The sequence below is a fragment of the Plectropomus leopardus genome, chromosome 16 (genome assembly GCF_008729295.1).
Source record: "Plectropomus leopardus isolate mb chromosome 16, YSFRI_Pleo_2.0, whole genome shotgun sequence".
Taxonomy (NCBI): Eukaryota; Metazoa; Chordata; class Actinopteri; order Perciformes; family Serranidae; genus Plectropomus; species Plectropomus leopardus.
Window position 1 is genome coordinate 19,056,091 of NC_056478.1, and position 27,930 is coordinate 19,084,020.

At 41.2% G+C, this 27,930-nt stretch overlaps 1 protein-coding gene across 1 annotated transcript in view; it reads right to left on the minus strand.

The window, feature by feature from the left end:
* The window catches only part of sipa1l1 (signal-induced proliferation-associated 1 like 1), a 101,806-nt gene that overhangs the window by 10,069 nt on the left and 63,807 nt on the right, over positions 1–27,930 (minus strand). Inside the window, exons 4-16 of the mRNA XM_042503283.1 lie at positions 26,336–27,887; positions 25,821–26,043; positions 25,290–25,420; positions 22,749–22,937; positions 21,906–22,080; positions 18,349–18,452; positions 17,212–17,369; positions 9,646–10,225; positions 5,723–5,821; positions 4,892–5,067; positions 3,107–3,394; positions 2,011–2,160; positions 1,315–1,448 (exon numbers count right to left, since the gene is read on the minus strand). Of these exons, the coding sequence (XP_042359217.1) occupies positions 1,315–1,448; positions 2,011–2,160; positions 3,107–3,394; positions 4,892–5,067; positions 5,723–5,821; positions 9,646–10,225; positions 17,212–17,369; positions 18,349–18,452; positions 21,906–22,080; positions 22,749–22,937; positions 25,290–25,420; positions 25,821–26,043; positions 26,336–27,757 (3,829 nt within the window). The 5' untranslated portion in view covers positions 27,758–27,887. The remainder of the gene's footprint in view (positions 1–1,314; positions 1,449–2,010; positions 2,161–3,106; positions 3,395–4,891; positions 5,068–5,722; positions 5,822–9,645; positions 10,226–17,211; positions 17,370–18,348; positions 18,453–21,905; positions 22,081–22,748; positions 22,938–25,289; positions 25,421–25,820; positions 26,044–26,335; positions 27,888–27,930) is intronic.

A 27,930-nucleotide genomic window follows, 5' to 3' on the forward strand; every position in this document is an offset into this window, starting at 1 on the left:
CAACAGGAAAACTTGATGCGATAGTTACTTTAATGTAGAACTCGGGACGGGCTACATAAAAGGCTAAAATAATGTCCGGTTTGTGTGTGGCAAGAATCGAGAGAACAAAAATGAGTATTCTGCCCTCTGCGTGACTCGTGTTATTTCTGGACAGAGCACGGCCACATCATGATTGCTGAAGACTAACGGGTCAAAGGGGTAAAAACGGGAGGAAGAGGAACCACAGAGACGGCAGAGTGGACTGTGAAGGGCTGGACACTTGGCGGACACGGTCTGAGCTGGCCCAGCCTGCATTGTTCCACCCTGACCAATAAAGACATAAGTGCTATAAACAACCACAGAATGAGAGACCAGGGCTTTTTCTCTGTGATTGTGGCGGTCCGAAACAGGTTGAGGACATGGCTGAAAGTAGGCTGGTCAACAATCAACCAAAGCAACATCCTGCTGGGAATTAGAGGAGCAGCAAAGGAGCATGTAGTTTTCGTGGCTTTCAGAGACCGAGCTGGAAAACGAGAAGCAAACTCCCCAAAACCAGCGCATGGGAGAATACTCGTAATTAAATGAAAGCCAGTGTACGAGAGCATAAAAAAGATGAATGAGAGGCAAACATAAGTGGCGGTGGAGAATGAAGAACAAACTGGAGGAAGGAAGGGAGGGAAGGAAAGGCACACAAAGAGGAGGTCGGCCAACTGCGGTGACAGGAAAGGAAGGAATTTCTCCCCTTTCTCTTTCATCTTTATTAAACCTTCCAGAAAAGAGTTTGATAGTGACAGAGAAAAATGCCTATACTTTAATCGAGATCGCTGTTTGATCTCAGTTCCACCGTTCAATAATCATCTCTCTCCTTTCTGTTTGTCTCATTATCCTCCCACCCTTTTGTCTGCTTGCAGAGACATTAAGACCTTCTCTGCGAAAGCAATAAAGTTCACAGCTTGCAGAAAAAGGTGGAGGAAGAGGAAAATGCTGTCAGAGTCTCAGAACTGAAAAGCTGTCCCAAGCAGATGAGGATGCACACACAAACACCGTGCACACACTTTGCTGGAAACTGTCATTTCAAAGGATTCAGTAAAATGGATAAATATGCATGATGTCTTCCCTCTGATGTCCCTCCCTCCACTGCTATTCAAGAGTCAAGTGTCCTCACATATGAAAACACATGCACACACACACGTCCACAAACTGATGTGTAGAAAACTGAAAACTGGCATTGGTAAAAACATCTACATATTAAAGGGACAGTTGGGATCTTTTGAATTGGAGTTGTAAGAGGTACTTATTTTTTTGCAGAAGCTTTTTTCCATATCATAAATTCACCTGTTGAGCCTCGTTCGCCGCTCCCCCCGTCCTCCATTCTCGACCAATTGGGAGTGGATTTCCCACTGGACCCGCCCTCTCCGACCACGTCTCGTCTCTCCGCAGACATTGGAGAATGGCGGCTGCTGGCAAACCTGGTGAATGAACACAAAGGCAAAAATATCATTTTTTAAATTCATCAGCTAAATGTGTGCTTACACTGATTAAAAACACAGAGATAGAAATGACAATTATAGAGTTTGACAGACAATACATTTGACCACAGGCGGTGGTGGATGGGAGCATAAAAAAAGACAAGAACATTATAAAAGTTAAAGACAAACAAACACCTCAGTCTCCTACACTGTCGTCACACACTGGTACAACTGCAGACGTTAATAAATCAGCTTCTTAAAGGACGGTAGAGATGGTCTTACAAGATGAAAACTGACAAATGTCTTTTGTTACATTATAATTAATCATCTTATGACCATAAAGATTAACAAGCATTTATTTATATCTATCATTAATAATTACAGAAAAAAACACAGAGGAAATCTCCTCAAAGTGGCAAAAAAGGTTGTTGTGACACTGAGGGAATTTGTTGCCTCTGATATGCTTTTCTGATACGATATATCATAATTTGCATAAAACAATACTCTGAATCAAACCCAAACCCCGCAGACAAACACAATCCCTCTCCCCCTTCTTCCTTACTGCTCAGGCATCGACTTCTGTCTCCAGTGAGCAGAGCTTCCGGAGGCGTCACTGGCACAAGAGAGGTTGCTGGGAGAGCTGCGATTGTGAGGGGAGCGACCCAACGCCAGGGAGGAGGCCAGGCTGTAGCTCTCACTGCCAGGAGACATCCTGGTGTACGGACAAACACATTTAAACACAGGAACTGTAAGGATTTACAGGCACGCGGAAATGGAGGAACTAAAGGAGGACGAAACAAACATAGCAGAGCTTTGTTAAAAAAAAAAAAAAAGAGTTGTCCCTTCAGAGGACAGTTCATTGATTGCTACTTTGTTCCCACACAGACTGGATGAAGAAAATTACATAAAGACATAAAAGATTTTGCTTAGAAATCCACTATAAACTCAATGGCTGCCTTTTGTGTTCTTCAGTGATGCACTAGCTTGCAGAATTTGCATTGAATTTTTGTCTTATCTCAACAGTGTTAGAGGTAAAACATGAAACATTTCACATGAGGAAATAACTAAAATACTGTACCTGTGACTGCTGAGATTTATGGCATTCGAAATGTATATTTTTCAGCTTGTACCTGGAAACCCTCTATTCCTCCTCCTGATATTAACTAGATATACGGCCATGCGGCTGTTTGCCTCCGCACACCAGTCAGACTGCGCTTAAAGTTTACATCTATGTCTGTGAAAACATGAATGCTTCACACACAGAAGATCTCTACAATAAGCAGAGTTTTAAGGTTGTTCTTGAGTAATGGCCAGAAACATGTTGTGTGAGGTCACCATGACCTTGACCTTTGACCTTCGACCACTAGATTCAGATCAGTTCATTCTTGAATCTAAGTGGCCGTTTAAATCAAATTTGAGGAAACTCAGGTATTGCATTCATGAAAATGAGATAAATGAGAGGTCACAGAGCGCATTGCTGAGTGAATGTTTGTGTCAAGTTTGAATAAATTCCGTAAAGGCGTTGAGACATTACATTCACAAGAATGGGACAGATGTACGCACAGATGAACAACCTGAAAACATAATAATAATAATAATAATAATAATAAAAAGACCATATTTACAACAACATATCTAAAAGGACAATGGGGTCTTACCTCTTGGTGTCCAGGGGCCGGCCGTCACTGCTGACACTGCGTGGTATTACAGCGCCCCTCTCCAGCCTCTCAGCTGACAGGGTTTTCCCCACTGAGCTGCCCAGGCTGATGGCCCGGTTGGGCTGGTGGGGCTGCGGTGAGGCAGTCAGTGACTGCTGGGGGCTGCTGGACGTCCTCTGCCACTTGTTGTTGTTGCTGCGGAAGGGGAACTTGTATTCGAAGGAGCCGCTATCGCTGCTGCTGCCCTTGTACTCTGACACAGGCATCCGATAGAGCTCTGAGCAGCCCCTGCAGAGGAGGAGGAGGAGGAGGAAGGACCATGAGAGGCAAGTGTCCTGTGTGCCAGTGAGGGTTCATCTAATTTTTCTTTCTTATTGGCATGGATTACCAAAATAAAAGTGTAAAGGTCTAAAATAAGGTTTTTTAAAATATCTAATGACACAAATACAGTAAAACAAAGCAGCATATCAGTTTGTTATTTGGCTGGGTGCTTTGGTATTTTATTTAGTCTGGGGTTGGACGATATGAGGATATATTCTGTGCAACAGTAGAAATGTTTTCACCAAATGTGATAATATTGTTTCTTCCATCGGGGCAGGCTGCAAAGCAAATCAGGGCCGGATTGTTGGGTGATCTCGTAAATCCAGTTGCCCTGCAAGGTAACGTGATTTGGGACAGCCATGGAGGAGGAAGTTGAAGTTGTACCACTTGAAATGATTACACTCAGCAACCTTAAAGCTTTCATTTTGAAAGAATTTTAGTTTTACTGTTTTGAGCCTTTTGTTTTAAACTCAAGTGTCTCGTGTGAGAAAGTTTATTTTGTTTGTATGGAAGTTCAAAATAAAACAAGAAAATAATCAACCCCTAATTAGGTGTCTTAAAGTTATGTGATGTACACAAGTTCAGCTATAAATGGAACAGCCACTCTGTCAACTGTCTATCTACATAACTGGATTAATTTAACAAAAACATAGTTAACAAAAGACCTCAAAGGGTAAATGCATGGACCTGTGCATGTATAGCACACTATTAGTCATTGGACAACTTTAACAATATGAGTCATATTCACTCAGTCACACACACATTCATGCACTGGTGGCCGAGACTACCACACAAGGTGCCATCTGCTTCTCAGTTTTTAACCATTCATGCACAATTACACACTGATGGAATAACCATAGGGAGCAATTTAGGGTTCAGTACCAAGGATAATTTGATGTGTGAACCACAGGAGCTGGGGATTTAACTGCTGACCCTTCAATAAGTGGACGACTCACTCGACCACCTGAGCCACAGTGGTCCCCATTTTGGAGCTAAGCCCAATTTACGACAGTCTACGGCAGTTCGAAAGCATTAGTAAACATGAACAAATCCATAAACTAGAGTGCTAAAAGTCAAATTGGTGATGTCATAGGGTCTGGAGCTGCTCCATTTACAATGAATCGTGAAAGATGTTCCAGATGACACTGAGAGCGGCCAGAGAGACGAGTATATGGGAACATTTTCTGTTTCACAAGTGAGAACACAACAATAAAATAAAGCTCATTTGGGTTTAAAAAGGAAACAAACATTCATTGTCTATGTAGCAGCTGCAGACTTTACACTTGATGACATCACACGTTTGAGACTTTCTATGTGGTTTCTGGCTTTAACAGAGAGAAGCTCATGCTCTGTAATATTGAATGAACTTTCCTAGGGCCATGTACATAACATTAAAATTCTTAATGTAGGTGGCGGTCTCCTTTAAATGAAACAAATGATGTCACCTCTCTCATTCCCACATACCTGCGCGGAGTGGCGTCATCATGTGGCGGGATGATAACCACACGCACTGACACTGAGGTCCGCAGGAGGTCAATCATCTGCTCATGGGTCAGTGTTGCTACAGCAACTTTGCAGATTTCCACCAATCGGCTTCCCTGCCGCAGTCCTGCCTGCCAGGCGTAACCGTAAGGCTCCACCTATTAATGACAAAGTTTGATTGCATCACAGATGCAGCAGAGAGACAACGCGTCATTATCCAAACAGTATTATCAAAGACAGGAAGTCCGAGCGTCCACACGTGTCTTCATGTTACATTATATTTAACACATATTTAACAGTCTTCTCCATAGAATTAAGTGTATTGCCATTTGTTTTCCTATTGAATAATTTTGAGTAAATTACTTAGAACCTGGCTTTTCATATTCATATATTCGGACATTTTGTAATAAACAGCACGTCTAATATGAGACAACGAACAAAAACAGTATTTATAATGATGGAGAGCAATAGTGAAAAAAAAAACATCCCTATACTGGCTTATAATATGAACATGTAAAATTATGTTATAGTGATAACTATTTTAAAAAATTTTGAAAACAACAGACGGCAGAGGTAACTTTCTCTCCCTGCATGGTGTAACAAAATACTCATTACCAGTTAACACTTTAAAATTAAAAAACAGGAACTAATCCAACAAAGACGAAAAAACAAGCACAGATTATCACATCAACACGTGAAGCTAGGAAATCAGAATCAGATCTCGGAAAATAAATACACGTTCTCTAACCCCAATGAACTACATTGTTGTCGAGTACATTTTCAGAAGAACAATTTAGTTATGCAGACAGATACCTCAGCCACGATGCCTTCATAGTTCACGTGGAAGCCCAGCTGTCCGAGGCCATTTCGACGAAGCGTCATCTCTGATGTTTCACAGCCCTTAGTCAGGAGCTGTACAGAGAGAGAGCAGAGAGACGCACACAGAGCAGGAGATTAAAGACATAAAGTGGCAGGAACTATCAGAGGAGACATTATTTTTTTAAAAAAAGAACAAAACCGGTTAAGAGATAAAAAAGCAAAAGGTGATCACAAAAGGGGACATAGTGAAAAAGGTAAAACGTTATTGTATGCTCTGCATTCTCAACTACCAATGAAATTTGAGACCAATTTTAAAATAATCACAAATGACGAACAAAAAATATCAGTTGGGGAAAGGAGAATTTTGACCAAATATGTATTTTAACAGAAAACATGACTTTTTCAGTATGTGGTAAATTATAATTTAAATAAATGGATGAATAAATAAATGTTAACAATTATTAATTAATTATTATTAATAATTATTAATTAATCAGAGATTTTTCAATGTAATGTCAGAAAAGGAGATTAATAAAAATCCTTTGCATGACTTTTGAAAAATGTATTATTATCACAATATTTAAGTATACTTAAGTAAAGATACAAATATTATTGAAATTTATAAATATTCTGAGTTTTTTTTTGCTATAGACTGTGATTTTTTTCAACCTCGAATTGTGTCAAAGAGAAACTGTCTAAGAAAATAACATTTTCAGTATATTCGTCTCCTTTCAGTCATTTTTCATTGCAAAAATATATATCCAGTGGAATGAAAAAGCAACTGATTTTATTCTAGTAGGCAAACAAAAGTTGTATTAGTATTGTGTGTTGTATTTGCAATATGAATAATTCATTTAAAAAAAATACTTGTCTGTTTAATGATACGATAGTGGCATCCAAAATATTGCAGCATCCATTTATTCCCCCCACCCTTCATTTTTATGTCTAGAATCAGTCGCTGTTTGGGAAAACTTTTAATAGAATTCTGGGAAAACTAATGGGACGTCTGCACATGTGCAGGTGTGTGAACGCGTTCTGTGCATACGTACACGTTCCTCTTTTAAGATGAAGAAGAGATTTTTTTTAAACAATTTTAAGTGATCCCTGAGAGATTTATGGCCATAAATAAAGATTAGAGTTCCAGCATAAGCGGTACACCTCTCACTGGATGCACACGTGTACACACACACACACACACACACACACACACACACACACACACACACTCTTGACAGATGACAGAAATGAAAGCAGGTGCGTCTCTTGCTGTGACACTGTAGGCTGTGTTCACACAGAGATGCGTCACTTAGGAGAGACACTTTTGAACTTCATGTTTTTTTCATGGAAGGATGTGACTCTTAGCATTCAGGTGGGGTGGGGAACGCTGTGAAGCGGCGGTACTTGTTTTTCACAGGGAGTGAGGTGGAAAAGTTGAAAAAAAAAAAAAAAGTTTAATTTTTAAGAGAAAAACACCCTGGATCACCTGTCAAACTGCAAAGGGCAACCAATGAGTTGAGAAAGGATCTGGCAAAGCCAATTCTCATTCCAGACTACTTTTTCAGTGTGGACAGTCACAACTCATCCCTCTATTCCTCCCTCCAGTGATGCTCCTGGCAGCTTCAGGGCACCTTGCGCTTCTTTGTCTGAACAGGGCGTTAGCAAAAGCTCGACAGAAGTTGAACTCACTAGGATGCGTGAATAAATCATGCTGAAGACTGGCACCTGATAGGAATTGTTATGATGCTCTCTGATGTTGCTGAGTGTTTGCGTGGGAGAGGAAGAAAGTGCAAGGGAAGAGGGAACGATAAAGAGCAAACAAGAGGGAAAAAAGAGAGCAAAGAGGAGGAGAGAGAGACAGAGAGAGACAGAGAGAGAGAGGACTTCCAAAAAGCCAGTGGCCCAAGGCGACTTCCCTTCCTCTCTCTGGCACTGAGGTAGTCCAAATGATTGAAGATTAACGCCAGATGCATAAAATACAACATGAAAGTGATACATTTCTGAGTCCTGAGCCAAATAACCATGTGTGTGTGTTCAAATATATATTTGTATGCATGTGTGCAAATCAAAGATGGTGGATTCAATCCAGGTTACATAAATACATGATAAAAACCATCACAAACACACACACACACACACACGCACACACACACACACACACACACACACACACAGTTTGAAGGTAGGGAGAGGCTGGGGAAATGAATGTATTCTAAAGCACTGATGATTGCATAAGAAAACACCTTTTTTCTAACCAGTTTCCATGGAAACAGCTAAGGAAAAGCTAGCACCACTTCACTGTATGTGTAGGTGTATGAGCCATTAGGAATATGTTGTCCAGAGGTGTTTCTGAAACTCCCTCGATAAGCTGAGACCAGTAATGAGACAGCAGCTTTGGCATGTAGACACAAAAACGTTGTCATTCTGGCAGACTGACAGCCAGTAAATAGTAGGAGAGACTGTGAGTGGGCCAGGTAAATGATCAATGGTAGCCAGCAGCATTTTAGTCCATTGATTTGGTTCCTCGTGATTGTCTTCTGAATGAATGTTTGTCCCCTCAGTCATTCTTTGGTCTTACTCAAGAGTCTCAATTCAATTTTGCAGAGTGAGTAGTGCCAGTCATTGAGTTACAGGGAGCATAAGATCATTGTGTTGACAAACTACATTATGTTTATTTTGCTCAGCGAATAAAGTTGCCACCAACTGACATTATCTGATTTTGACTGTTTAGTTCCTATGACCTCAGCTACTGCAGCAGAGGACAGGATTGATTTCCAGTTTTGCCAGTCCAGTCGAAACCAGCTTGTGCACCCTGTGCACATGACAGAACGGCTCTAAACCCAACTTGTATTGCATTAGTAATAGGCCATATAATAACTTTATTGGCACAAAATGATGTTTGTTTATAAATGGACGAACAGAGCAACTAGTGTCTGACAGGCTGTGAGCCGAGCACGGCACGACTGTGACCAAATTTCATGGAGGAGGAGGAGAGCAGCGCACGTTGTGTTTGTTTATTAGAAAGTTCATGTGTTTTTTTTGGGGGGGGGGGGGCTAGTTGAGACATGGCAGAGTACGTCTTTCAAGAAAACTAAAACTGCTCAAATATTGCAACATTTTGGATTTAATGCCATGGTCAGCTGTTTTGAGCTGAAATTTTTTCCGATTTATTACTGTTGCTCACTTTGAAAGCACCGTTGGATAAGGGATGGCTGATTTACAAAGTTGAAATTAGGAATTATCAACACTGTGCCTTCTTATGTCACTACAAAAACCTAAATAAGGTGGCAGCTGGCTGCAGGGAAATCAACGGAAGCTTGAAGTTTCTGGTAAATGAACATCGCTAATAACAAGCTACTTGCTGTTGGCTCTATTGTACATAATTTCCAGTAAATATCACAGTATAAAACATGGAGTTTTTGTTTAAAAGTGTAAATGTAGGAAGATAGTAAGTACTCATCCATCTTTTAAGTGATATGTCTTGAGTTTGAGCTCGAGCGCACAGATATGTAGGCCTACATTGTTTGTTTACACGACCTAACACAGGTAAATATTTAAGGGATTCAGTGTGTAAAGAGAGCTCCGATATTACGTGATGCAACATAAAGTCGGACGCTCATTTGCTCATTTGGACACAGTGTCATTATGTTCCACGTGGGAGCAGCTGCTGAGTGGAGAACTGGACCAGTCCAGCTCTAACATCAAACCGGTTTAAAAATGTTTACATCAGCCCATCCTCAGAAGGCAGGAAGACCGGCAAATGTAAATAATGGATACGATTGTAAAAAACAGAGATAACAACTAGTTTTTATAGCATTTATACAAGCGAGGGTAGCCTCTGGAATTTCATTGTCCGAGCATGCCGAGCACACAAGCATCATCTTATCTCAGATGAAATGTATCGGTGTGTGTCTTCTTACCTCTAGACGTTTGACCACCTCTTTGAAATCCTCAGTGTTATTATTGATACTCCTCAGGGACACACTTTCTCCTCGCTCATAGAAAATCCGCAAAGACGCAGGGCTGCTCAGCGTCCAGCCAATCACGTCCTTAGTGGCGCAGTTGAACACCACGGCCTTTGCCTCCTGGTCCAACAGGATGAGAAAGTCATTGGAGATGGCCAGAAGTGCCTCCAGTTCCCCTCCGGTCCCGTGATCCTCTACGTGGACGAGCCAGGTCACGGCGCCCAGACTGCGCAGCTCTGCCCCTCCGTACGGCCGGCTCTTCTCTTTTTTCTTGTGGGCAAGTGAGATGAAGGGGAACTTTCCCGAGGGGTCGATGGGCGTGCTGGTGGTGTGGCGCTCAGCCAAGTCGCGCAGGTACTCCTGGCGTGTTCGGGTGGCCATGGCGCGGAACTTGTGCGACTTGTGGGCGGCATTTTCTGCGTTGATGACCTTGGCCAGCAGGAAGTCCCGGAACACAGAGGATTTGGGAAAGGTCACACCTTCTGGGATGGGGGGACCGAAAGAGGGCACGTCTTTGGAACGAGTTACAGCAACACTACGGGGAGAGGAGCAGATGAGGGGGAGAAAAAGAGGCAAGAGGAGAAAAAAAGAAAAATAGGTGGAGAGAAGAATTGATGGTTAACAAACTAATTGTTTGAGTATTGACCAACAATTTTCTGAATTAAGAAGAGTATTGTGTTCTGACATCACAGATCCTGCGGCTTAGATCCAGTGTTTTATTACACAGTAAATCTCCCCGGTATTTCACATCACATCCAAGCGAGTATTTATGTCATTAAGATTTAAAAGCAAAAATAGAAACGCTGCCAGATTCTGCAAGAGATTGTGTTTGATATGAAGCCACATGCTGTTTGCTCACGCAACATAAAAGGCACAATTCTTGACTGGTATATCATTTATCTGTCAGCACAAAAACAAAAACATTTAGAGTAAATTCAGAAGTGGAAAAGACAGCAGACCTAATTCCAGTCTCTTTCTTTTTCCCCTTACAAAAGTGACATTTTTGTTTCTGTATTATCTGCTTCGAAATAGATGTCTAATGCCATCTTTATCGGTCTAAATGCTGCAAACAAACTGTGTGGAAGCTGTGTATATTTGCCTTTTTCTTATACTGCAACATGTCCTATTCCTCCCTGTTTTCCCTGCTTTCCACCTCCTTTCTCCAAACCCCTCTTTCCTTTGATTAAGTCCCTGGAATGGCAATCTGAGGCTGTCTGCCCTGTCTGGTATGTCAGGAACTCAGCCGAGCAGCCATGGAGAGGAAGGAGAGTCGAGGAGGAGGATGAGGGGAGAGTGCTATTCCAAATCTCCTGCCCAAAGCCCCACAAAACCCAGAGCGAGGGAAAAAGAAAATATGGCTGAGAAAGGAGGTGTGTGTGGGAGACTCTGAAGGGAGGGAAATGATTGCTTACTGGAAAAAAAGGATTTTTTTCTGTTGTGTGTGAGACAAACAACCTGATCTTAACTGTCTCAGTCTGGAGCGGTTGATGACAAAAAAAGGACGCTGTGCTCTTGGCTTTTAATGTGATCAAAAAAGCACAGTGGGTCACCTGTCCCGGTCTCAACCTTCTCACAACCTAATGAGCTCAATCGCAGATCCTCTCTCAGGTGATAATTACCAGATGACGAGTGTAGCACCGGAAGTCGGGAGCCCTCGTCCCACACGCCTCCCTGCTGACATGCACCGGCACACATGTTGACACCAGCATTAATCGCTTTGTCTAATAAGCAACTCAAGTCAAACGGTCTCCCACATATTTCTAAACATACCTCAGAGACACAACATCCTCACCGGGGATGTGTGGCGTTCAATTATACTAACCGTCAAATTGTTGACACCTCATTTCCCACCTTTCCTTGTTTGTGACAGACAGAGGTAAGAGGCAAAACATTTTTTTCCCTGGTTGAAATTGCCTTAGAGAGTGAACACAGAATTTTATACGGATAAATGAACGCTGGGAATGCCCTCACTGATCCTAGTTTGTCAAAATGTGGCTTGCATTTTGCTTGGCATGTGTACTGAAATCGCAGGGACAAAGACAAGAAGTGGGGAAGGAGGTCATGAGTGTACACGTGTGAAGGCGGAGGGTCATGCAAACGTAACCAAAATTAAACTTCCCGGCAGCTATTGTGGAAAGCATTTTTGTCTTTTTCATGTAACGGATAGAACATTTTCTACATGAACATTATTCCCCTTATTTCTACCTTCACAAAGAATGGTTTAAACATCTGAATAAAAATTACATTACACTGTCAATTCATTATTGAGCTGATACATTTCAAAGTTGCTTACTTTTTATGCAATGCCTTGTGTTTGTTCCCTGACAGCTGAGTTTATGTCAAATTAGAGGATGTGGAAGACTTTGTCCCCGGAGGTTGACAGCATTACTGAATGCCACTGTAACTCTAGAGAGCCTTTGTATTCTAAATTAAAAATTAAGCATGGAGTGCACCACATACTACAACGCAGTGAGAACGAATAAGCTATTCTGAGAGTGTAAATCTAAGAACCCATTTGATGTGCAAAAAGAATTTTAAGTACTTGAATGTTCTACTTTCTGTCTAAAGTGGTCTTCGTTCTATTTAAAGCGGCTGCGATGAGTATTTTGATGTTAAAAAAGTATTTCACTGCTGAAAAGATGGTCTTTTCAATAAACTCCGCTGTCCATGCAGTAGAAATACTTTTGAAATTGGTGTTTCATGATCAGAGAAAACTGTGAAAAAGGGCTGCGGCATTTGTTTTGCTAAAGAGGTAGAAAACTACCAGAATGCACTGCGCCACAACAGGACAATAAATGCTTCCCCTGGTAGATGACGTAATGTGAGCTTCTCTGTTTTGACACAGAAAAAAAGTGGCAGCCGCCTGGAAACAAATGATCTCAAAATACAATTAAATGGCAAGCTAATATGTTTCTGAAAACATTTAAGGCGAGATATAGAGGCAACATAGGAACACTGCTAATTTTTTCCCCATTTTCAAAACCTAATTTATATGTAGTATATACATATAGTTGGTGATTTTTTTTTTTTTTAATTCACATTTTTTTGTGGTGTGACAGACTCATGAGACAAATTTATTTTTTGCTTTACCCAGACTTTAACAAGTCTTGGAAGGCAGCTCTCCCTGCAAGTTATGAGTATAGTGCCGAGATTACAGCATCAAATGTCAACAAAGCGAGGCCAAAAAAATTCCCTTTGACTACATTTCACCTTGCACCACACTAGCCTATACAATCTTTAGTTTTTAAAGAGACATTTTAAAGGGACATAGTCTCGAGGGCTGTATTCACCTGCATTGTAAATGTCTGTAAATGACAAATGATTCATGCAGGGTATTTCAGAGAGGAGCAGCTGAAGTGGTTATAAGTAGGCTGAACAAATGGTTAAAATAAAAATGTGACCTTTTATTCTTATTCTTCTCCATCACTATAAACATCACTCAATACATTACGCTAGAGCTCTAAAAGCACTTGTACTGATCTCAAACACCTGTGAGTCAGTCAGCCACAGACCTGTGACTCATGCAGGTCAGAGAGAAGGGATGGAGAGAGCGAAAGGTAGAGGTATGGAAGCCAGAGACAGAGAGAGAATTAAAAAACTGAATGAGAAAAAGTGAGATTGAATGAGAAAAAGAGGATGAGGGTGAGAAAGCCAGAGAGAGAGAGAGAAGGAGAGCAGCATGTAGTGTGATGGCGATTGCTGGGCTGTGTGGCTGCTGTGTGATCCTCGTGGCAGGAGGTTTGGCAGCTGAAATGAAAGAGCACATTCCTGTGGTTTCAGTGATTTGTGGTCTTATAAATATCCAGTGTGTGGGCAGCTCTGCTCTTCCAGTATCCACGACCTGCTGCCTACTGAGGCAGGGCAAGAAAAAGAACATGTCAATACTTATTGGAGTGGGTGGCAAAGAGGTGTACTGTATGTGGATGTGGGGAAGGTACGTATAACATGTTTTTGTCTTGTCTTGTGACAACTGGTCCTCAAAGCAGAAACCATTTATGTTTTGCAGAATTGAGGTTTGGTGGTTTTCTGGCCAAGGCACGTGCACTGATGTGTTCTTGCCATCACAACAGATACAAGAGGTCAGGGAACGGAGACATTTTCCTTAATTAAATCAGTGTTGTTTATATTCTTACACGGAAGAAAACAGTCATTTAGACTTGATCGAAATGACATGATTTAAATGGGAATATATGATATTTCCCCATTTTCTATTACTTGGTGTGTTTACATGGACCCAAATGATAAAAATAATTGCCCAATCAAAACAATAATGCTTCATGTAAGCAACACAATCTAAAGAGACGGGTCCAATCAGAAGGATTTTTTGCTCAGGCTGAGAGGGGTAGTGTGAGGTTTTGATGGTCCTGTCAATAGGATAATATATGCAACTAATAAATATATGCAACTGTAAATAACGTGTGTAGCTACTGTGACATCACCCATTGGTTTTCAGACTGCTGTTTTGAAGCCTCAAGTTCAGCATTTTGGCTGTGACCATCTTGATTTTTAGAGTCAGAAGGGATAATATTCAGATAAAAGGTTTGAGTTGAGGAGGAGCCTTGCAGACAGCCAGTCAATCAAAGTGTCTCTTCCCTTAAATATGTATAACTTTGGGCCCTAAAATGTTAAAAAAATAAATTAATTAAAAAAAAAAAAACAACTATAAAAGACATACAGTTGTCATGAATGTTGAAATTGACTATAGAGACCCAAACCTTTTTTGTACCAGGCAAGGCAAGGCAAGGCAAGTTTATTTGTATAGCACGTTTCAGCAACAAGGCAATTCAAGGTGCTACCAGGGTGATAACAGTATTCAGAGATAATTTGTGAATTGTTGCATTGCTTTTCTGTAAACTGAATCTTAACATTTCTGTTCAAAGTGTTTGCAATACCACAGTGCCAATTATTTCTAGAGGGAAAACCACCATAATATTAGGTAAACATGGAGAAGCTGCAGTGCTGTAACATCCTGGAAAAGTTGACTAGATCTTAAACCTAATACTGTAAAAACAGATAGGCATCTTGTTATATTGGGATATTATATTTGGGTTGTCTGGCTCACAGGATGTAAAGTGTGGGTATCAGGGCTCATATATGCTCAACGTGAGATACGCATATGGACACAGATGGAGCCCTCTGTCTGTAGTCTGCATTCATTTCATCTGTATTAGTCCACGTTTTCTGAAAGCCTACGGGTATGGATGAAGCGGAGCAGTACGACTGGAGATCTTGAGGGCAGTTTTACGTAGCGATTTACAACCATAGGAACCATGGAATGGATCGGTATCATATTGAAAACATTTGAAATGGACATACCTATTCTTGTGCGAAAAGGGAGTGCAACTGAGCGTTAAGCCTCTCATTGGCCACCAGACCTAAGACCACACTTCGTCTTCGTGCTCTGCATGAAACACTAATAACTTCTGAGCAAGAAACCTAAATGCTATAACTTCTTTTAATGTTTTATGTGGCGTTTTCTTTTGCTGGGATTTAGCTGTTCTAATGCCAGGGCTCACCTCCACACATGCAACTATTCCACCAAAACAAGTCCCCCCCAACACTGTTTTGCAAGGGGATCATAATTAGTTTGAATAAATATAAACAACCCAGAGCATTTTTTTCCCTGAGTGCTGAATTACGATGGGCTCAGTCAGACTTTTCTTTACAGCGCTGGCACAGCACGAGATGGTCTAACTGTGCAAGACTAGGGGTTGGGTGGCTCGGGGTGCCATGACAAAAACATTTTCTTTGACAGGGTGCAGCGGTTCTAAAAAAGGAGCCACTGCTTTAGAGGGCAGAGCCATACTAAATACTAGAATGAAGTGTGCTGTATTTCACTGCCCTGTGTGTATGTGATGGTCCACCAAAAAATGCACACCCCAGCTTCAAAGCATGTAGGTCATCCTTACTTAATACATTATGACTCATCGTCAAATCCCCAATGGTAACTATGAGTCGGAAATTTACTCCTGAAACCTGATGTTTCACCTCTAGAGTGTGTGTATGAGAGATTAGTTTTCACTTCAGAAAACTTAATTTACATTTGTGAATCATAGAGGGCACGTGCACGTCCCGGTTTCTGCTCTATATTCATTCTATATTGCTGGGCTCTTTGCACGTGTGTGTGTTTGCATGTGTGGCTGCTCAGTAGCGAAGGAGCCCCATGGGGGACAATTAAGACCTCACACAATGTGCTCAGACAGCAATTAAAACAGCCATTAGTGTGAGAGGGAGGGAGAGTCATAGAGAGCAAGATAAGAGAGAATGACAGAAAACTAGATAACAAGACAGAGGCAGGAATAAACAAAGAATGAAGTGTCCTTCACAGCTGAACAGGCAGAAAGTTCATTATTTCTTAAAAATCACTCCGGGCTGGCACATTGTATTTTATATTACACGTCTCTGACAACGTGGTAATAAATCGTGAGCTGCAGAGAGGGCCCTCAACACTCACAGCCTACTCTATGATGGAGTGATGGAGCTGCAAAGGCACTGAGAGATGTGCAACCATTTGAAGCGACAGATAAGAGCATTATTGTTTCAGCAGTGATGGAAAGTGATTCATGAGGAAGTCATGTACATACTTCAGGTAAAAATTACAAAAAAAAATCTATCCATCTAGACTTTTTCAAACTGCATCTACAGTACCGGATTCAATATGAGATGAAACGTTATTATGAAACAACTGTCTATTTTATAACTTTATTTTTATGAAAACATTAAAAAATAAACACTTTATCAACCATATTTGATTTTTTTTTTTATCGGTATCATCACCAGGATTTCCCACATATTCATTTACTGGTGGCAGCCTGCCAAAATAACAATAACAATAACAATCTGCTTCCATGTATTGATTTTATAATTTTGGAATTGGACCGTTCAATAGGTGCTATTGGAACCACCACATTCTCGGAGCGCAGAGCATACTGCGAGTAAACGCAGCGCACCAGCTGCAGGGGAAGTGAATCCTAACGGTTCATTGCACTGGGTCTAAAAGTTTGCTTCTACTCCCTTCTGCAGCAGCTGCTTCTCTCATCTGTTGATTTGATCCGCTTGGATACACACTACATTCACAGTCAGAAACTCTGATCACCACTGAACAAAAACACACAGTTAACCTTTTTTTTAAACTGTGCTAGTAATTAAAATACAACAAAACTGACAATCTACAGCCTAATTGCATTGCTTATTCAATTTCAGCACCTTAGAGAAAATCAGCATGAACGACTAAATTCAGCTGTTCATTGATTTTAAAAGTCATCAGCTAAATAATTGGTCTGTTAATAAGCCTTCCTTTAATCAGTTTTTAGTCACATACTCTCCTGAGAAACTTGTGAATTAAAGTATTGGCTTTTTTAAAGGTATACTACCACACACTTCTAGTGATGACTGAGAGGAAATGCTTTTGCTTGTTTTTTAGGAAAATCCTGCATAGTATACCTCTAAAATCAAGTAATAGAAAGTAGCAGATATCCTCCTAACTGTAGATGAAACTAGACTGAGGGCAGTAAATCTCACCTGTAGGAGCTGTTCTCGGAACATGGGTTGTGAGCACGCACAACCACAAAGACGTGCTGGAAGTGTGAGCGTATGTTTTTGGGGGTGAAGGGGAGTGCCCCGGGCTCCTGGAACACGATCGTCACGATGTCATTCCCAATATGACGCTTCCGCAGTAACTGGAAAAGCACAATGACAACAAGAGAAACTATCGTTAGATAATGATGAAAAAATATTTCACCCCCAAAATAACAATCTCGCATATCAGTTACCCACCTTATGGTGAGTTTAACAATAACAAGTATCAAACATCTGTCAATAAAATTATAGTATAATCCAAGTCTCATTCATCTAGTCACATGCTCAGTACTTTCTCAACACTTGCATTTTCACAAAAATGTAAAAAAAAATCAAATCACAATAGCACTCTTGGCAAGCACACGTGTTTGAATTCTGTTAGTGCACTCAACTGAGTCGCCAGGGCACATTACTGGTTGAAGTTTAGTGAAAATGCATGTGTTTTGGAAGTACTGCGCCTATGACTAAATGAAACTTGGATTATACTGCACGAGTTTGGTCAGATTGTGTTAACAGATGTTTCAATATAGTTTTGCTGTTGTTAAATGCTTCAATTCATCAAAACTGTTTGCAGTTTGTTTTTTTCCTTCACCATGAATGCATGGCAGCAAATTCAAGATAATGCTGATAATCAATAACTGATAGACAAATGTTCATTTTGTGAGTGATGCATGCCTATAAATTAGATATCTAAAAAATACAGAGACACAATGCAAAACTTCTGAACCACAGGCAACTGAAAATGTACCCTGCACTGTGAACATAGAAGTAATGACAATTGCTGGAGCAAAAGGAGTGAAATTATTGTAAGATCTTGTAAACTTGTAGGTTGGGTTTTTTTTAGATTATTTTTTGGGGCATTTTTCCCTTTATTGACTGCGTAAGATGTACAGCAAAGGTGGGAGAGGACGGACATCTTGAACTACATGTTTTTAAATATTTAAATGTCAGTCAAAATTAAAAAAAATACTTTGCATGTACTTTTGGCAGTTTGACCTAGATGGCCATTTTAATATGAATAAATAATTGCAACTTGCTCATATGAATAGACCTCAGTGCACTGTGAGCCCTTTAACCTACCTGTTGCTTATTGTTGGGCGTGTAGGGCAGCATGGTGGACACGTGGAACATGATCTCATAGTCCTTGTATGTGGTGTACATGGAGTGGGTGCCCGTCGAGTCAGCTGAGGGGGACACAATTACATGTCAGTTTCTCATTGTTTGGAAAACAGTAAAAAACAACAAGATTTTTTGTTTTACTGTAGTTATAACCCTAACCAACCTGGGGCCACTCTCTTCAGGTGAGATCAGTTTTTGGGTTAAAGTCCCATTTATATTCCCAAGTAAGTATATTGCCAGTTTAAAACAGGGTTCCAAAACAGTTTTACCATGACTTTTCTAAACTTTTCTAGAAATATTTTAACCCATTTCCATGATTTGATCTAAAAAGTATTTTAAAAAGTATGCTTATATAACAATCCTCAGTGCAACAATGGGGCTCTTACTCCAGTGTGCTATTTGCCTAAGACAGGAATTGTAGCAAAAATTTAGCATGGGATATGACATGGAGTATATTTGTAGCTACACATAAAACAAATACAAAGTGGTAATGTTATTAGACTTGGCTGTGGTAAGTATGAAATATCTGCGGACAATGACGCTCTGTTAGGAGTCCTTTTGGTTGTCCGCTTTTTCCCTTTAGCATGGAGGAATACAGAGCCACTTTCTCCATGTTGCCAACGTATAAGCTCTTAGTGTATTTTATTTTTTTGTTCAAAATGCGCTAATTATTTCATTTGTAGATTAGCAAACTGCTAGTCCATGCTAACTTTACTTGTTAGTAAGACATTCCCACTGCCAACTAGCTGCATATGCTAGTCACATGATACTTTTAAATTAGTAATAAAAACACGCAAAATATTAGATGTTTTGAGATTTCTATGAATATATTTTGTATATTTAATGTATATTTAAAAAAAAAATCCCATACAATTTGTTAATTCCAAACTATTAATAAGTCTGAATTTTTTTTTTTTACTTCCATAACTTTTTCAAGAATTTCATGCCTGTAAAAAGCATTTTAAAATCCCAAACTTCACAATGTTAAAACAATTAAATCAAATATAATATTAGATCTTGACTATGTAAAATTGAATTTTATAACCATACAGATCGTCCATATCCAACTATTGCAACCAAATATGGAGAACTGTTTATAACACCGACAATCAATAAACAAACAATCAACTGATTAAGTAGAACAGGTATGAAGTAAACCAAACACTGTCTTCATGTTCCTCATCTTTCTCTGCTGTAAAGGCTCATCAGATGGCCCTGTGCTCCCTGAGCTCCTAACAGGCTCTGGCCCTAAAGAGAGCCACTGCATGTTAATAACCACCTCCACAGTCTATTGATGTGCTCTATTCAGAGAACAAACAGGCACAAGGTGTTTAAAAGGCCATAGTTAACCTAGCTAGATTACCTCAATTAATTACACTCCCTCTATAGGGAGTCCTCTGCATGGCTGTGTTTAATTTACTAGAGGCCACTGAAGGTTGTATTACATGTCCCGTGGAAAGTGACTGGGAGTTTTCATCTTACAGAGCATTATGGGGAATGACTTAATTGATCTAAGAATAGCAAAAGATTAAATATCAAAGCAGACATAATGTAGACATCAATCATGTTTATAGCAAATGCAGAGGCGGTCAGACAAAGGAGAGAAGAGGGGAACACAGTGGATCAGCTGTCTGATAATGTGACACTGAAGGCCATCAGTCACATGTCTGAAATTAAAAGAACTTATGTTTTCAAGGCAGAGAGGAAACTGAAGAATCACTGAGAGGAAGTCAGAGGGATTAAATCAGACTGAGACTGACAGGCAGAGGTCTCAAAAGCATTTTAAACATCTGGGGCTTTCTTCAAAAATGATGCAAAGGGACTAAAGACCAAAAGCAGCACCGATGGCAAGGCTGTGAATAGCTTGTTTGCAGCCACGTGACGATTACAGGGTTCCCAAACATTTTTACCAATGAATGTTTAAATGTTTGATAACTTTTCCATATTATTTTACCCTACTTCCATGACTTTATTAAGTACTTAAAAATAGTGCGCCTGGACATTTCTCTGACAGCAAACGATCTCAAGAAGGGCTAAATTCCAGATGTGAAGAGGTATGAACGCTTCACTCACACACACAACTGCTCTGCTCTTTGGAGGCTCTGTACCAAAACGTTCAGTGTCTTGGTGCAGAGCCTCTATCCAGCATGACTGGTGTCCGCATCTCTCTTGAGCCACGTATTATATTTGTATGTGAAAGACGTAAATTATTACACACACACACTTCCTGGGCATTTGTAGATAAGCAAACTACTAGTAACTACTACTACTAACTTTATTTGCACGTTAGACGTTCGTGTCGCCAATTAGCTGCGTACGTCAGTGAGTATCACATGGCACCAGCGGCAATTGAGCGATTATACAGCACAGCACTAGTTATAAATTACTAACACAAAGAACTTATTTCTCGTAACATTTGATTTGTTTTAGGATTTTCATGAACAAATTTTAAACAATAGCTAAAACAATATATATTCAAAACTAAGGATGTCCTGATCTAATCTCAAACATTGGATGTGCAGCACTGACTCTTGTGTCAGTGAAAAACAATTATGCCCAAAGTCCAGCCCAGGGACCAATTGTGGCCCTCACACTGATTCTACACGGCCCTCAGCTTGGCTTGTAATATGTACCATATGATAACTACAATATTGGTTAATCAAGCAAGATGACTTTGCATTTATTGTTATTCACCTCACGATGGCAGGACAATCATACTGTTTGTAGACACACCAGGCAGGAACTGTGTAGGTGACACAAATGTGTTTTCATAAACAGATTGTAAACAAGCAAACGACCTTACGCCAGATATTTCCTGCAAGGTAGCAGACATGGCCAAGGCAAGGGATGGTGCTTTCAAGAGTGGTGGAAAATTCAATACTTTTTCACTTAACCGTTGGAAACCTGGATCAACATCACTTTTCTTGTGCTGTATTCAGATGCCTTCACAAGTAATAAAACCTCTGAAACCTGAGCAAATTGGTTTGTTTCCTTTTGAAAACATGGGAAACGAGGCAACGAAGCAAGAGCATTAATTACAAAAAATGAGTAGTAGTTTTTAAAAAGATATGGAAAGAGACATCCAAAAACTATAGTTACAGTTATGATAATTATATTTTTTTAATGATTCTACAGAATTATAATTATTTACTAAGTAAGTACTTTTTTTTGCCTTTTTAAACTTTTGTTAGGTTATTGTTACCTTATTGTATTTCTTGTACTTTTTAAATTTTTTTTTTTGCTAATTTTTGGGCAATTTCTTCAGAAGTTGCTCATTGCCCTTTTCCCATGTTTTCATAAGAAAATAAGCCAATTTATCAGATTTTAAAGGGTTAAAGATAAGACAGTTGTTTTTGTGTCATCTGTATGTGACTTTTTTTTGTTTTGATAACGCCGATGATGCAAGAAGCAGTTGGTCCCCAGGCATTTTTACATTATCTTATCTCGGCCCCATCCAACAGAATTTGGACATCCCTGGTGTAGCACAACCAACTTGTAATTTCTGTGCATGTACATACTCTTGGTGTCCAGCTGGGCACGGTACTTGGTGAAGCCTTTGAGTCTGACCCTCTCTCCCAGCAGATGAAGGAACTCTTCCAGTGCAGGTCCTGCTGATTCATTGTTGTACATCTCCTCCTCGCTGCTCTGGCCTGCCATGCAGTACATCACCCCTACTTTCCGCTGGAAACTCAACTGCAGAGAGAAACGAGATCGTTGCAATAAAAAAAGGGAGACACACATATGTATATTACTGTGTGGAAATCATGTCGGAGTAACCATGTTGACATTTTAGGGAGAACTCATGTTGGCATTTTAAGAATAACCACCTTGGGTTGTTCTGCAGTGATCACAGTGCCATTTTCCAGAGAAATCATGTTGGCATTTTCAGAGGTTCAGCTTTTGATGATTGCATCAGGGAGCATGAGTATCAAAGAGCTTGTTTTGTATTTTTTCCCCTTTTTAAGGTCGAGGTGTGTGTGTTTGTGTGTGTGTGTGTGTGTGGGCTGATATGTGTGGGAGTTTCTACACTTTAATCCCACATAATAGTCTGTGGGAGCGAATGGATAAATTAAGCTAAAATAACAAATTAATAATAAATAATTCTGCTTCACAATGAGACATCCCCCTTTGGGAAAAATAACGCCTACACATACAATGATTCATAAAGCACATAATGAAAATAATTCGCTGTGCATAGTACAGCATAATGTCATGAGGAATGATAATGACAATAGGAAGTAACACTGCCTTTTTATTAAATGGATAGCAGTAAAACAAGAAACAATCCTCTTATATGAGCAATCAAAATAACAAATTAAAGTCACCCAACCCAACTCAGTTTTCTCTCTGTGTCTCCTTACCCCCTGCTCGTCCAGCTTCATTAGCTGCTCAGTGACTTTAGGTGTGTTGAGTGCCAGGCGCAGGCAGTGCACGTTTAGCTCCGGCACCAGGTACTCCAGCACCTCTTTCAGGGGGAGGCCTCGAGCTAGACCATGTTTGGATGTGGAAGGTACTGCATCTTCCAGGATGGAGCCCCTCAAGGTATTCAGCTGGAGACAGCACGAGCAGAGAGAGAGGGGAAAGAAAATAGAAAATGCAACCACTGATGACTTGAGTTTGGATTTAAAGAACGCATTTAATCACTGCTAAATTATTGAAATAAGTTGGGTTCCAACTAAGCATAATACATTAAATATACCATATTTAAATTTTAACATTTACACCTTGAGGCATCTTCATGTCGCATTTTTTGCGGCCCCCCAACCCAGAGCGAAAGCATTGCACAACGCAAGCGATCCCGTTGGGTAGCCGTAGCTCAGTAAACATTTTTAAACAAAACTGTAAACGTCATCCCACTTAAAAAGGCTTGGATGATACTCTCCCTGAGACAATCCTGACAATAATAAAATTTTTAAAAAAAACAAAAAAAAAAAAACAGGGCAAACTTATTGACTTATTTTAACTAATAAAAGTTGCATAATGGGCATCTTTATCTGTCAGAAGAGATATGCATTGGTTTCTTTTCATTTATAAAGTCTTAACAGGCAACATGACACCATACCATAGCACTTTTTGGAAAGGGTCACATAGTAATTGTTCTACACGTTCAAGTGACTGCTTAATGCTCAATGCTCCCTGGACAAATACTGAACTTCGAAAAAAAGCTTTTTAGTTTTTCTGCAGCCTATATCTCAATGATTCCTCAAGATTTAAATAAAGGTTGAATGAATGAAAATTAAAGCACCATCGTATTGGCCCATCATATCAGCACAAATGCTAATTTCAGGCTGTTATCTGTTTTCAAAGCTGTTATCTGCAGATAAAGATGAAGAATCAATATTATTGTGCATCCCTCATTCCTATACTGTAGTATTACTACTTTTACTTAAGTGAAAGTGCTCTTACAACACTGGTTATTTCAAAATCCCTCCTAGAGCTGGCAACAAAAGCAAAACTTAGTAAAACACTGCAAAGTCTATGTTTGGAAAACTGCAAGGAAGCGTGATATGCGCCTTAAAGCTTGTGTAATCAAATTCAAATCAAAAGCTTAAGAGTGCACTATTCAAACGATCATCATGGCCATCGATGCATCATGGGCGTCATGACATCAATATTTTTCTGCAAAATCAGGGCTTAAAATTGATTCTGCCAGACCATGCTCTCTGCTGGTGCAGGGAAAACAAACAGTCTGGCAGAGTGAGAAAACAAAAACATGCAGGTTTTGCTGCTGTAGTTTCCACTATGAAGACTCTAAGGGCTTGAGGCTAAAACAAACTCGAGAAGGACATCCATGAATAAATCAGGAGGACTGTAGAAGGACCAAGACCTGAATATCCATCATGGACAAATAAACACAGCTGGATATCCTGAGTGGTCCCATGGCTCTTAAGAATCACTTATAGTGTTTGTGTGTCTCCACATAGTGTTCGTTAGGCTCAAGGTTGGTGCCCACACCCTCAGGTTTTAGGAGAGGAACTTTCACTGAAGAGAGGACAATAGCTGTCCTCTGTGGACATCGGAGTTGTCTCTTCAACATCAGAGCATCCCACTCACTCCCACACGGACACACACATAAATATCTACACCTGCCAAGCTTTCTATTCTGAAAATAGCAATTAGAGAGGAGAGAGGGAGTCAAGAGAAGGGAGGAAAATAGGGGAAAACACAGCACTGTAGGTCGTGCGTCATCCCAAGAGATTGGAAGGGCTATTACTCATGGTGCTCTTTAATACAAGAGCAATGCTTTCCCTTCCCCGCTCAAATACCTTTGGCGCTATTTTAGTCTCGTTTAGCTGTGAAATGGCAGCACTCAGTCCTTCACAGATGAAGGCTGACAAAGATGGTAGGTGGGCGTTCAGCTCGGAGAATGAGGACATGGATCTGTGGCTCTAGTGTGTCTATAGGATGGGATGGCAGCAAAGCCCAGAGGGATTCACGAGATGTCCTATCACTGCGAACCGCAGATGCAGTATCGTGAATGAACAATTGGGACAATACATTACAAATTAAATCAGACATGCAATCATTTGAGGTGGTGTTAAGGAACGGAGGCGGCATCGTATAAGGTCTTGAGCCTTATCTGACAACACTGAGATGAAGCTTTTACAATGTCTCCCTCCAACTGGGTTTTTCAATAAGCTGTGCGCTGATCCTATACATTCACTCCTACACAATTTAAATATAAGAGCCTCTCAGTGACATCACTCAGTACAGAGTGCACTAAATTACACATTTGTTACCATGAACATTTGTGGCTCCAGAGGGAACAGCTACAAATATAGTACATCCTGGTGGATGCCCGAATCAATTAAAAACAAATTATATACCGCAAAATCAACAAATCAAGCAAATAAAATACAATATAAACCAGAGTATAAAGTCATGTGTCCATTTCAACGTACCTCGCTCGTTCTGAAGATGACTCTGTAGTTGTACTGCTGGCCGTGCTCCTTGTGTTCATCCAACTTCTCCCTCCTTAGACTCACTGCCACTGGGCCCAGGTTCTCATCTACGCCCAGATAGTTCCAGTGCTCTGGAGGTGAGGAGGAATGGGATTATAGGCAGGGATGGACAGAAAGGGATGGTGTGAGAGAGAGGAAATCACAGAAAGGAAGTAAACTTGAAAAATTAAAGGACAGCTTTGCCACTTTTCCCATTTTAAGCTCAACTCTACTGGTCAATGGATGCTTTCACATCGCCACGCAGCAAGCATCCTGACAACCACCTAACTGCAAAAGCACTCCCCCAATAAAGCAATGCAGCTGCTGCCTCTTTTTACTATTTCAAGCTGTTATTTTTCCTTAAAGTCAACTGCAATTCTATATAAAGTATGCAGTTGACAACAGAAAACATCCACACCTGACAGGGAGAAAAAGCAATTCAAATTTAAGAACAATGAATCTAAAAAGCCCACAAAACCCTCTTTTGCTTACCTCTGAGGTAGAAGTACTTTCGGTAGTAATAGGTGCCGAGGTCAACATGTTCTACAATGTATCGTTTGGACCTGTCAGCATGTTGGCTCGGCCCGTCTTTGGGGGCCTCCAACACAGCCACACCAGCGTTGGTAAAATGAGTTGTGAGTGTAGCATCCAAAGGTCCTTCCTCTGTACTGCCAGAAGAATTACTGGAGCTCCCACCACTTCCTATGCTGCCCTGCTGGGGGATGGAAGACAAGGAAAAGTAAAGCACATAAACTGACAAACATACTGTTACATTTAATCTGAAGTGCATCTTCAACATGCCGCTATCAACTTCTAAGATCTTTTCAATCATTGGTGTTTTCAAACTGTCCAGACAATTCAGGAATTAATGTTGCAGACTGCAGTTGTAAGATTAAAATCAAAGAGCTCCACAGACTTATCTTTTAAGGAATTCTGTTAAATATCCATTTTTAGAAGACACATGTTTTATAAAAATCTAATCATCCTGCTCCTGCAAGAAAACCTACCTGCTTAGCCGGAGAGATGTTCCTCTCACCCTCTCCACCAATCTCATTCCTGAAACACGGGCAGCTGAGCACCAGGTCATTGCTCTTGTCATCACCAGGGTCCAAAGCAGGGTTGGTGCTGTGTCCTCCTGTCCCCTCCTTGCTCAGCTCCTCTTGTGATCCGCAGGGTGACCCGTACAGTCCACTCTGATTGGAGGAGAGGGACGATGTGGCCGAAGCAGAGGCAGCAGCAGCAGCCGAGGCACCGGTAGTGGTGTTCTTGCGTTTGGACCCAGATTGCCGACTATGAATTACTTCATTGAGGTCAAAGAGTAGAGATTGGACATCAAAATGCGCAAAGCCTTTTTGGCACGCCCACGGTTTGGGAGGTGGGCCACTCTCATCGCCTTTACCCCCATCTTCAGCATCTGAGCCAGCCCTCGATGTGTCACCCTCCACCTTTACACTGCGCAGCTTACGAAATATTGACTCTCCACCTGTCTCTGACTTTGACCTCCTCTTCAAGTGCTTCTCTCGCTCCTTCAGCCGACTGGCAGGACTACCTCTGGCTGGACCCAAAGGTCCGTCTGGCAGGTCCAGGGCAGCCTGTTTTGTCGGGGCAACAGTGAGTAGCTCCGTTAGCTTCTCTGGAGCTGGGCTTCTCTGATCAGGGGCCTCAGCGGACTGGTATCCCTTTAGCATATCAAAGAAGCTCTCTCCTGACACCCCATGTTTATCTATGGATGAAGTGCTGCCATACTCGCGGTGCATGGGTGTCCACCCGGAGAAGGACCAGCCCTCATTGCCATCCACATCCAGCTCACTGATAGTTATATCGCTGTTACTGCGCTGGCGGATGCGCCTCATGCCTTTGCGAGGTGAGCCCAGATAGCCGTCTGGTGACAGGAAGCGATTGTCCTTTCCCTTGCTCTGCATTTTGCTCTTTAGTGTGTTGTGGATGTTGCGCAGCATGGACGAGTCCTGTGGGCTTATCAGGTGGCCCAGCTTGGCTGACAGATTGCTGTGGGCTGTGACGGCTGACACCCCTCCGCCTCCACTGCCACCGCTACCACTACCACCACTCCCTCCTCCTCTTTCTCCTCCTCCACCGCCTCCAAGTCTTTCTCTGTCTCCACTTCCTGATCCGGAAGAACTGGTGGTGTTGGTAGAGCTTGGTGAGTCCGTTTCCACGGTAATATGCCAAACACCCCCTCCTCCCCCATCTTTCCTCGGGGGCCAGTCGGCCACACGAGCCCGAACCCCCATCTTGGGGACGCCAGGGTTCGTGCCGGTGGTAGAGGAGGAGGAGATGTGGGCACTCTCACTGCGGGGAGGTGGTGCACCTCCATTGGGCAGTCGCAGGCGGCGGGTGTAGAACTCATCAGAAGCCGGCACCGAGCCCCCGACCGAACGCTCTGTCTGAGAACGCTTCAGACTGGTCATGATGGAGACGGGAAAGGGTGTGGGGAGGGGAGATGGGAGGGAAAGGTAGGGATGCTGAGGGGTTTAGATTAGGGTCAACATAACGCCCACTGTGTGAAGTGACGAGAGAGTCTCACCGATACATTTGGTGCTGCAGAAAGAGCAAAGAAAACATGAATAAGGCTCAATGTCAA